The sequence below is a fragment of the Myotis daubentonii genome, chromosome 1 (assembly GCF_963259705.1).
Source record: "Myotis daubentonii chromosome 1, mMyoDau2.1, whole genome shotgun sequence".
NCBI classification, from domain to species: Eukaryota; Metazoa; Chordata; class Mammalia; order Chiroptera; family Vespertilionidae; genus Myotis; species Myotis daubentonii.
In genome coordinates, this window is record NC_081840.1 from 156402361 (window position 1) to 156414890 (window position 12530).

The following is a 12530-nucleotide window of genomic DNA, read 5'->3' on the forward strand; positions in this document are numbered from 1 at the left end:
TTGAATCTATAGATTGCTTTGGGTAGTATGGACATTTTGATGATGTTGATTCTACCAATCCATGAACACGGTATATTCTCCCATCTGTTTATGTCTTCCTCTATCTCTTTTTTCAGGGTACTGTAGTTTTTCGCATATAGGTCTTTTACCTCCTTAGTTAAGTTTATTCCTAGGTATCTTAACTTTTTTGGTGCAATGGTAAATGGGATTGCTTTTTTAGTTTCTCTTTCTATAAGTTCACTATTGGTGTAAAGAAATGCCATAGATTTCTTGGCATTAATTTTGTATCCTGCTACATTGATGAATTTATTTATTAGGTCTAATAATTTTTTGATGGAGTCTTTGGGGTTTTCTATGTACAGTATCATGCCATCTGCAAATAAGGACAGTTTTACTTCTTCTTTTCCAATTTGGATGCCTTTTATTTCTTCTTCTTGTCTGATTGCAATGGCTAGTACTTCCAGTACTATGTTGAACAGGAGTGGTGAGAGTGGGCATCCCTCTCTTGTTCCTGTTCTTAGGGGAAATGGTTTTAGTTTTTGTTCATTGAGTATGATGTTGGCTGTGGGTTTGTCATATATGTCTTTAATTATGTTGAGGTATGATCCTTCTATTCCTACCTTGCTGAGGGTTTTTATGAAGAAAGAGTGTTGGATATTGTCAAATGCTTTTTCTGTGTCAATTGATATGACTACTTGATTTTTAAAAAATATGGAAGGCTTCACAAATTTGTATGTCATCCTTGTGCATGGGCCGTGCTAATCTTCTCTGTATCATTCCAATGCATTAGCTATTATGAATAATGCTGCTATAAACATGGGGATACAGATATCTTTTTGATACCCTGCTTTCAATTCTTTTGGGTATATTACCAGAAGTATAATGTCTGATTCATATGGCAGTTCTATTTTTAATATTTTGAGGAACTGCTATACTGTTTCCTTAGCAGCTGCACCATTTCACATTCCCACCAATGGTGCACTGCCGGGGTCCAACCCCAGCAGGTCCAGGGGTCCCCAAAGGTTTGGACGGAGTCGGCGAAGAAGGAATGACACGGAGACAGCGTTCAGTTGATCAGCAGCCTAGCCAGGATCTCCAGCCAAGTTCTGATCTCGATCTCCAGAGAGGTTCTGCTGTTTATTGTCTTGTTACATCCGTATTTATACCAGTTGATTTTAATCCTGTCAATTTCTATTACAAAGGTTAGGGCGTTTCTTATCTCCATTCCAGGGAGTAAAGATTATGTAGCTTAAGCATGATTGTTTGTAGTTAAATTGATTAACTACCCGCCTGGCACTTAGTTAAGGAGTTTCATCCCCTCCCTAACTTCAGGGAAAAATCCCTACCTGGGGAAACAACCTTTCTCGGAGAGGTGACCTTGGTTAAAACACACAGTGCTAAGGGGAGCAAACATATTAAGAACAGTATGCTATATACGCCAGGTCCCTTGAAACATATGCTGTGCAGATGTTTCTATCCTGCAGCGACTGTGTCAAGCAGCAAGGATGGACCGGCTTCCGGCAGTGCACAAAGGTTCCAATTTCTCCACATCTTTGCCACCACTTGTTATTTCTGTGTTGTTTTGTTTTTAATAGTCATTCTGACGGGTGTGAGGTAATTTATTATAGTGTTGATTTGCATTTCCCCAAGGATTAGTGACATTGAGGATCTTTTGATGTGCTATTATTTTTCTTAGTCTTTTTTCCCCTCAGTGTTTTATTTTTGATGGTTTCTTTCCAATTTTTCCCAGCACTCACAGTTCTGTTTTTGTTGTTACCATTTCCCCTTCTGTGGTTATTTTAGGTGGTTTCTATTGCCAAGTCTTCAAGTTCACTAACTTTTTCTTCTGCAATATTTAATCCATGGTTGATCCCATCCAGTGTGTTTTAAAACCATATAGTTTCAAGTGTAGACATTTTATTTGGGCCTTCAAAAAATTATCTTCCATGTTTTTACTTGACATGTATAATTTTTCCTCTAGCTTTTTAAATAAATTGAACTAAGTTATTGTTACTGCTTTAATGTGCTGGCCTGCTAATTCTAACATCTGTTTCAGTTTTGCTTTGATTTTGATTGACTGACCATCTTATCATTATGAGTCATATATTCCTGCTTATTTGCATGGCTGGTAATTCTTGACTGAATTGTGGGTTTTACCTTCTTGATTGCTGGATATTTTTTGCATTCCTGTAAAAGTTCTTGAACTTAGTTCTGGGGTGTATTTAATTGCCTGGAAATATTTTGATCCTTTGGGGTCTTGCTTTTAAGGTGTGTTAAGCAGGATTAGAGCAGCTTTTAGTCTAGGGATAATTATTCCCCACTACTGAGGCTTAGCCTTTCTGAGCACCCTACCTAATGTTCCATTAATTATGGAATTAGGAAGTGATTCAGGCTAGCTGGTGAAAATAGGCATTATTCTCAACCCCATGTAAGCTGAATGTTGTTCCTTCTAATCCAGTGGTTCTCAACCTGTGGGTCGCGACTCCTTTGGCAGTCGAATGACCCTTTCACGGGAGTCGCCTAAGACCACCCTGCATATCAGATATTTACATTACGATTCCTAACAGTAGCAACATTACAGTTATGAAGTAGCAACGAAAATAATTTTATGGTTGGGTCACAACATGAGGAACTGTATTTAAAGGGCCAGAATGTTGAGAACCACTGCATCTTTTCCTGGCCTTGAGTAGTTTTCTTACACACATTGGTGATAATACTCTGCTGAAATATAAGACACTCAAGCAGTCTTTTCATAATCTTTAGGTCTCTGGGTTCTTTCTCAGTGCTGCCCTTTCCTCTTTGTGCTCTGTCTTTCTGGACACTCAGCTAGTCTCCACCTGAGCTTCTCTTCCTGGCACCAGGCCCCAAAACTCTCTCATGGTAGCAAGCTGGGACCAGCAGAGGGCTCACCTTGTTTGTTTCCTGTCTCTTAGGGATCCGATTCATTATCTCATATCCAATGTCTTAAAGATTGTTATCTCATATATTTTGTTCATTTTTTAGTTGTTGTATACATAAGGGTAAAATTGTTCCCTATTACTCCATCTTGGCCAGAAATAGAAGGCTAAACAGATTTTTTTTTTTTTTTTTAACCAGGATCTGGTTACAAAAATGTCTAAAGGGTTGAAGGAGAAAAACTGAAATGGTGAAATAGCTCAGCGATTTGCAGAAAGCAAGGTCTGGAGGAACAAAAGGGAAGAGATGGTGTTACCTGAGTCCAGGAGTACTTATGGCTGATATGGTGGAAACTGTTGCTGCTAGTGAAATCAGTGCTGCTGTAAAGGCAAAGATTTCAAAGTCTGTAACTCACAGAACCTGATAGTGGTCAACCACTGCTCTCTTTGTTGGAACTGCCAAGGGCTGCTGGAGTCTGGACCATCTCTTACTGATAGAGATATCACTAGAAGCAGATAAAAAGGAAGGATTGTGTCTTCTCTTTTTTCATCTGCCTTCTAATTCTTTTTAGGACTTGCCATTGACCAAACCTAGCCAGAAGCAAGGGCAAGATCATCTGGGAAGTATAATTTGCAGATTCAGCCCCTAACCATAAAGAATAGGGTGTGAAAGGACAGGAATGCTTCAGCACTTCTGGTGTTGGGTCTTTTACTCCTTTGCTGATTAATAGTACTACTTTCACAATTAATCACTTTGCTCTAAAGCATTTATTCCACCTAAAATATTGAAGATTTCAAACATGTAGTGTCTTCTCTTATTAGGCCCTATTCTTTCAAGGTAATCTAAAGAGCTTAAATCAAATTTTCTCTTTCAGATCCAATTAGAAATGAAAACACCTTGCTCTCTAACTGTTCAAAGATAGTTAGCTATTAGTCTATTTCCCCCCCCAGATGCGTTCTTTTCTAGTGGTGTGCTCATAATATTTTGTCATTTGATCTTTGTATAATTTTGTCCTTGTTGGTCTATTCAACTTACCACACTATTTTTCTTTCAAAGTTACTGATGGAAACATATTTTCCGGGCAACCTGAAACAGAAGATGTAGGAGATGGCAGTTGCATACCCTAAAGAACTATGGTACTATTGGCTGTGTGCATAAATGTTGAACAGATTAATGTAGGAATAAAAATTATCTGGCAGTTGATTTAAATGCAGAATTTCAGAACCTTTCCCACAAAGAAATGTCCTACATACCAAGCACAAAGAATATAAGAGAAAGGATTTATCAGTGGGCACTAATAAGGACCAGAAGATACACCTAGAACTCTGGGGGGAAGCTCAATGGATCTGTACTCTTCGCCTGCTACTCAACCAATAGATGTTACTCTACAGGTCTAATGAAGTAAGAGACTATTCTTTCCACAAATATTAATGAATGCCTATTACTGGTATGTGCATAGTGCAAAAGTAGACAATGGAATTCTGTGAAGTACAACAAGTTTAAATTTTGGGGAGAAGGGATGAAATAAAATATAAAAAGTTTGCTGACATGGTACAGCCATTATGAAAATGGCATATATGTTCTTCAAATATTAAAAGAAGAACTGTCATATCATTCAGCAATCCAACTTCTGGGTATATATCCAGAGGAAATATAATTTGTGTCTTCATAAGATACCTGCATTCCTGCGTTCATTGCAGCATTATTCACATTAGTCAAGGTATGGAAACAACCTAAGTGTCCATCAACAGACGAATAGGTAAAAAAAAAAAATACACACACACAAAATGGAATATTATTCAACCTTAAGAAAGAAAATTCTGCATTTGCAACAACATTGAAACACTGGAGGACAGTATGCTAAATGAAATAAGCCAGACACAGAAAGACAAATACTTTGAGCAAATGATCCCACTTATATGAGGAACTTATAAAAGTCAAACTCATAGTTAGAGAGTAGAATGGTGGTACCAGGGGTGGGGGGTGGGGGAAATGGGTGATGTTGGTCAAGGAATACAAAGTTTCAGGTATCCAGGACGAATAAGTTCTGGAGATCTAATTATAGCTTGGTGACTGTAGTTAATACTTTCTAGTGCACTTAAGATTTGCTAAGAGAGCAGATCTTAATTGTTCTCACATATATAAAAACTGTATCTATTTGATGTGATGGACATGTTAATTAGCTTGATTGTGGTGAGCATTTCACACAAACATTCCAGTACATAGTGCTGCATCTCAGATACTAAGCCCAAATTTTACTTGGACTGCCTAGCACATTGGCAATGGAAGAACATTAAAGAAGTTTTTCTACGCCCTTAAAAAACCCCACATTCCACTCCTAATAAAGCCTAAGTCCACATTTTCTTTCCTATTCCCAAGACTGAGCTTTGAGATAGTACTTTCTAAGTTTTGTAATGGTATGATTATTTGAAAACTTAAGTTTTTTAATAAAATAACTAGAGGCCTGGTGCATGAAATTCATGCACGGGGTGGGGGGCGCTGTGCCCCTCAGCCTGTCCTGTATCCTCTCTAATCTGGGACTCCTCAGGAGATGTCCGACTGCCGATTTAGGCCTGAAGGGATCAGGCCTAAACCGGCATTTGGACATCCCTCTCACAATCTAGGACCGCTGACTCCTAACTGCTCACATGCCTGCCTGCCTGCCTGATTGCCCCTAACCACTTTTGCCTGCCAATCTGATCACCCCCTAACCACTTCCCTGCTGGCCTGATTTATGCCTAACTGCTCCCCTGCCGGCCTGATCGCTCCCAACCGCCCTCCCCTGCTGTGGCCCACCTCCTCCCCCAGGCCCTGCCTCCACTGTGCATGCGGCCATCTTGTGATGACCATATTGTGATGGCCATCTTGTGACGATGTTAGGGCGTGATGCATGAGGGCGTGACGACCACCTAGGCTATTATTAGTATAGGTACTTTCTTATAGGCCATAAAGAAAAGTATGTTTGCTTACATCCATTCTCCCTTCTCTTGGTAACAATCTACTTTTCATTTGTTTACCATTCTCCCCACTCCAAGTAGCCAATAAGAGAAGCTGATTCCACTCTTAATTCTAGGGGTGGGATGTGTGGGTCTCGCCTAAAGAAATAACTGTCATCTTACTGTGCAAGGTAGACATAAGGCTTAATTTGAATCAATAAGACTAGAGAAGCCATTTTCTGGGACATTCTTAGGAAAGAAGCTATTTTTATTTCTTGATATGATGATCTGATAAAAATTCTGGAATATTTACATTGTAATGGCCACATGAAGTTAATCTTGCTATTGGTTAAAGCTGACATCACTGGAAATGGAGAAGAGAGAGAGGGAAAAAAACAAACAAAAAACCCAAACTACATTCTTGATAAGGTTGTTGAGCTATGAAGAAAACTACCACTGAGGAGTACACAGTTATGTGAAAAGTTGTTTTGGATTTGTTATTATTTGCTACTTAGAATCCTAAGTGATACACATGCTAATACTGTGCTTGATAATTCTTATCTTTTTACCACATATTTCTTTTGGTCCCTATTCCCAAAGCAGTAGTATAACTACAAAGGCATGTTTCTCAATATTGTAGAAGAGGAAGAAGACATTCTTGAAAAGAGGAATGGAATAACAGAGATTGACTTTGAAAATCTCTTTCTAATTCCTAACTTGGCCAGAAAGCACCATCTGATAGGAACATCTTCTGTAAGCCAACATATTTGGAAAGACTTCAGGGACATTGTAAGTTAATTGCAGTCATTCTTTGAAGATGAGTAAGGGACTAGTCATATTACCACAAGCAATTGACACCATTTTCTCTGGTATACTTATTACCTCCTAGTGGGAAAAATTTTAAGATAATATTTATGGAAACAAAAACATGTATTTACATGAAAGCATGCTTAAGTGTTGAAAGCTAATTCTTGTCCCATTTTCTATTGAAATATTTTGTTGCTAATATGACAGTATAAGCCAAATTTGGTAGAGGAGCATGTATATGTCATATATTAGTAAGAACGAATAATTGTTATAGGATGCTGATATAGGGGAAAAAATCACAGTGTCCTGATTGGGAGAATCTTTCTGTCTTAGGTACAGTCCAAGTGTAAGCTGTCCTGGTGTGGCACCTCTATGGTGTCAGGCATCCAGGCTCCGTTGGTTTTGTTTCCCAGTCAAACTTAACATGCAGTTTCTATCACATTGGTAGTCCTAACACCCACTATCAAGACCACCTGCCAGCCAGTGGAAGAGACAAAGAAGGGGAAAGGCATACCTGTTCTCTTCAAAGACACATCCTGAAAATTGCACACTTTGCTTCTGTTCAGGTCTTGTTGGTCAGAACGTAGTTACATGACCACACTTAGCTGAAAGGGAGGCTAGCAAACATTATCCTTAGCTGGGGAGAGGGATGTGTTCCACTAAAACCCGGGGTTTTTTATTACCAATAGAAGGATAGATTTAGGAGGACATAGCCATAGGTGTCAGAATGATTTATTTATTTTTTAAAAGGTTTTAATCATTTTAGAGGGAGAGGAAGGGAGAGGGACAGAGAGACAGAAACATCAATCAGGTGTCTCTTGCATGCCCCCTACAGGGGATCGAGCCCACAACCCACGCATGTGCCACAACCCAGGGAATCAAACCGGTGACCTCTTGATTCATGGGTCAACACTCAACCACTGAGCCACACCAGCCAGGCAGAACGATTTCTTTTCCATAGTGGTTTTAAATAATTCCCAGTCTGATGATTCCAACATCTCTGCCATTATGAATTTGGTTCTAATGCTGCCTTTGTCTCTCCAAACTGATTTTTTTTTTTTTGCTTTAGTGTATCTTGTAATTTTTTGTTGAAAGCTGGACATGATGTAGTAGACAAAAGGAACTGAAGTAAGCAGGCCTTTGGTGTGAGGCTTTGTGTTTATCTGGCTAGGAGTTAGGTTGTGGTTGTGTTTACTCTTTGCTGTTGCTGTGGGGTAAGAGGCAAAAATCTTTTCTAGTGTCTTTGTCTCTCCTATTGTCTCTGGGTTTCTGGAGAGACTTCTTAAGTAGAGTATGAGATGTGGGGTTCTTTTAGCTGCTTTTCCCTGTTACCATACAGGCGAACTATTGACGTGGTGTTGAGGTTGGGGGAGGGAACTGGTCCACCATGCTACAATTAGGGATTAGGTTTCAGTCTTTTATGAGTTGTTGTGCTTATCATCCCAGAAAACATGAATACCCATTAAGTGATTACTCTTTCCATGCTTTGGTAAGCACTAATTTATTTTCTGTCTATATGGAACTGCCTATTCTGGATATGCCATATAAAAGAATCATACAACATCTGGCTTTTTTCATTTAGCATAATGTTTTTGAGGCTCATCTACATCGTAGCATGTATCAGTACTTCATTCCTTTTTGTGACTGAATAATATTGCAGTGTATGGACATCCTACAATTTCTAGTGATTCTCAAAGTGTGGTACCTGGACCACTGTTTCTCAAAGTGTAGTATCATCATGCAGAATCATCAACATCACCTGGAATTTGTTAAAAATGTAAAGTTTTAGGCCCACCCCAGACCTTGAAACTCTGGAGATGGACCCAGACATCTGTGTTTTAACAATACCTTTCCATTGATGGGAATTTGGGTTGTTTTCACCTCTTGGCTATTTGGCTATAGTGATGTTATAAACAGTCATGTACTAGTTTCTGTGTGGACATAGATTTTCATTTCTCTTGGGTACATAGCTAGAATTAGAGTCAGGAGTAGAATTGCTATCATGTGGTAATTCAGTGTTTAACTTTTTGTTGTTGTTGTTGTTAATCCTCACCCGAGGATATTTTCCCATTGATTTTTTAGAGGGAGTGAACAAAAGAAAGAGAAACATCAATATGAGAGAGACACAGCAATTTGTTGCCTACTGCACACCCCCTGACCAGGGCCACGGATCAAGCCTACAACCCAGGTACGTGCCATTGACTGGGAATCAAATCCAGGAAACTTCAGTCCATGGACTGACACTCTATCCACTGAGCCAAACCAGGAAGGGCTCAATGTTCAACTTTTTGAGGAACTGCCAACTTGTTTTCCACAGTGGCTGCACCACTATTTACATAACACCACCAATGTATAAGGATTCTTATTTTTCCATAGTTTTTCCATGTCCTTGTCAACATTTGTTCTTTTCTTTTCTTTCTTCTTCTTTTTTAAAATATATTTTCATTGATTTCATAGAGAGGAAGGGAGAGGGAGAAAGAGATGGAAACATCAATGATGAGAGAATCATTGATCAGCTGCCCCCTGCATGCCCCGTACTGGGGATCGAGCCCACAACCTGGGCATGTGCCCTGACTGGGAATCGAACTGTGACCTCCTGGTTTATAGGTCAATGCTCAACCACTGAGCCACACTGGCCGGACTTCTCCTTTTTTTAAATTTTTTGTTTGTTTTGTTTTGTTTAAAGTCATCTTAGTAGGTATGACATGGAATCTCATTGTGGTTTTGATCTGCATTTCTGAAATGTCTAATGATGATGTGGTTATTAGTTATTTGTTAGGATCTGTATGTTATTAAAAAGTATTGAGGATGCCAAAGACCTTTTGTTTATATAGTTACAGCTAGTGATACGTACCATATTTAGATACTAAAACTAAGAAATTCAAAGAATATTGTTTATTAATTTCTTTACAAACAACAGTAATAAACTCATTGCATGTTAACATCAGAATGATGACATGATCACATATCACGTAGTTTCTAGAAAACTCCCCCATACACTTGTAAGAGAATTAGAGTAAAAAAAGTAAATAAACATCTTAATTATTATGAAAAAATTTTGATCTCACAGAACTCCCTCCCCCAAAATGAGTAATGATAATTCAATTCAAAGTTACTCAAGTAATATAATAAAATAAAATAAAAATTATGGTCTGAGATTCCTCTCAACTTTAGTTTAACTAGAAAACACAAATTTGGGGCAGTGATGGGGGGATATTGACAATGGAATCTGTATGGTACTTGGTTGGTCACAGAAAAAACAGAAAATGTTTCTTTAATCTGAATATGGACCTGCTGGCACCTTCCTATATTTTTCATAACACTTTCCTGCCCTTTCCAAAATGAAAACTGGATGCAGGTTTAAATTTTTCATTAATTGCTTTGGTCATGTGATTTTGTCTAACTGTGACATCTGAGTCAACTGATTTTAAGATTGAGCTCTTACACTAAAGGCTGTATAAGAACTTTCACTGAAATCCCAGCACCTGAAGCTGATTTTTCAGTAGGCATTGGGGATCAGTGGGCATGGAGAGATATAACCCAATGGTTCTCAAAGTGTGGTACCTGGAATAGTCACCAGCATCATCTGGAATTTGTTAGAAATGTAAATTTTCAGACCCAACCCAGACCTGTTGACTCTGAAACTCTGGAAATGGACCCAGCCATCTGTGTTTTAACAAGGCCTCCATGTGATTCTGATTTGCTAACAGTTTGAGGACTACTGGTATGACCTTTTCCATAGTTGCATCCTATCAGTGTGATCTCCTTCCCCACTCATCCCTTTTTTCTTTGTTCTTTCCATAAACATTGATCTCTTACTGGTGTTTTATGACACTTATTTGAAAGTGTACACATTTGCACATAATATGTCTGTTTACAAACATCTAATTCTTGCAGGACAGATTCAGAGTGTCATTTACAGCATGCTCAAAGAAACTAACTCTTAAAGAAACATATTAGTAATGAATAGGTGGCACTTTTTAATAGGAGGTATAATTCATTATCTTGGACCTAGTTTATTCTTCTGATCCAACATGAACTCTAGTAAAATCCTTTCAAATATTGAAGTTCTACAATTCCAACGGCTCAACTGCCCCATTTTGGTGTTACCCAAAGATAATTCTGCCAGTCTCTGCTCTTTTGATATTCAAAATTGAAGGTTCAGTGGAGTAGGGCTAGTTTAGAGGACTGACCTAAGGACAAAAAGATGTGTTCAAGTTACCAGTCCAGAGTTCTTAGAGGACATTCATTAAGGAATGTGACAGGAGAATGGACTAGCCATTCAGAGGCTGGGAAAGGAACTATGTGGATTAGGAGACAAGATCCTCTATTATGTAGGCTAGAGAGTGTGTGTATCTCTATTTACGTTAGCACTGGGTTTTTCCTTGGGATGTCTAAACTGGGCAGTTGGGATGAAATTAACATTAAGCTATTTTCTTTATACTATTTAGGGTGTGGAGAGAGTTCCTGGCCCATCAAGCTTTACATATACATGAAAATAGAGCGAGAGTTCTAGTTGTTTCTTGCTGTGCCTCCAATGATGTACTTAGAAGCAGGTTGAACTCACTCATTGATACTCCAGAGCTGGCTTCGTTATGGGGTTGCAGTTGCCTGTTGTTCTGTGATGTGACTTCAGAGCTTTTAAAAACCCACGGTTATCACAGGAGATGCAGCTTAGGTGAGTGTTTAACTTCTTTGATTTCTCTTGTGCTTCATGACTGCTGTGGGCTGTTCTCAGCTTCTTACCACTCTAGCTTTCTAGAGTGTTCTTCTACTCTTCCTCCTGTAGTGATATAACGAAGTCATAGTTATCAGTGTAATACTGAACCAAGAAAAATGTGTTTCCAGTGGTTCTCAACCTTCCTAATGCTGCGACCCTTTAATACAGTTCCTCATGTTGTGGTGACCCCCAACCATAAAATTATTTTCGTTGCTACTTCATAACTGTAATTTTGCTACTGTTATGAATCGTAATGTAAATATCTGATATGCAGGATGTATTTTCATTGTTTGAGACCCACAGGTTGAGAACCGCTCAGTGGGTAGAACATTCAACTAAGCCCACATTGGCCTGCTAACTTTAAATTCCACCCCAGGATACTATTACCTTCCTACATCCTGAAATCTGACCTCAAGTCTTCTCTATCCCACCAAGCCAAGACTGCCCCGTGGTTCTTACAGCATGAAAATTCAATCATTGTGCAGTGAGGCAATCTGAGAAAGAGCCCAAGGTAGCCCTTCCATTTCCCTGTTAGTTCCAGGACTGGACAGTTGTAGGTGTGGAGGCTGAGCATGTCCCGGGTAATGGACCAGAGGATGGGCTCTGCTTGGGGGTTAATCCCCAAGGGGGATACTACTCTAGATCCTCACTTTACATTTCATTCTCACTTTACATAGTGACTACCAGGTCCTACTGTCACACTCTAAAACCTGGACTCACCCCTGAGTCATCCCTCTTCCTTAACCTTCACTTAAAACCAGCTACCTTGACCTCCTTTATATATTTCTTGATTATTTTGCTGCTTTTAAACATACACCCACTGACCGAGTTCATGCTGTAATCATCTCCTGTGTGGATTTACTCCATTATAACATAACCAGACTGCCACCACTATCACTCATCTTACATCCAGCCTCTGTTGTAGCTGGACCATTCAAAGGGTTAAAGCTACCATTTGTCCCATAAGTAAAGCTTCTGTGGAGCTCTCTGTTGCCCTCAGGATAGGGTCTAAACCCCTCACTCTGGCCTGATTTTCATGACTTGGTCCATGCCCAGAGCATCATTGTCACCACTGCCCCATGCACTTTATGTTCAGAACTTCTTGGCTTCTCCCAAACATTATGATACTCCCTTTCACTGCTTTCCCTCTCCCCACACTCCCTCTGCCCAGC

At 39.3% G+C, this 12530-nt stretch overlaps 1 protein-coding gene and 1 pseudogene across 1 annotated transcript in view; both read right to left on the reverse strand.

The window, feature by feature from the left end:
* Positions 1–705: 705 nt before the first annotated feature.
* Positions 706–806, reverse strand: LOC132223922 (U6 spliceosomal RNA; annotated as a pseudogene).
* Positions 807–9560: 8754 nt separating this feature from the next.
* Positions 9561–12530, reverse strand: part of IL2RA (interleukin 2 receptor subunit alpha) — a 55123-nt gene continuing 52153 nt past the window's right edge. Inside the window, exon 8 of the mRNA XM_059663556.1 lies at positions 9561–11421. Within this exon, the coding sequence (XP_059519539.1) occupies positions 11397–11421 (25 nt within the window). The 3' untranslated portion in view covers positions 9561–11396. The remainder of the gene's footprint in view (positions 11422–12530) is intronic.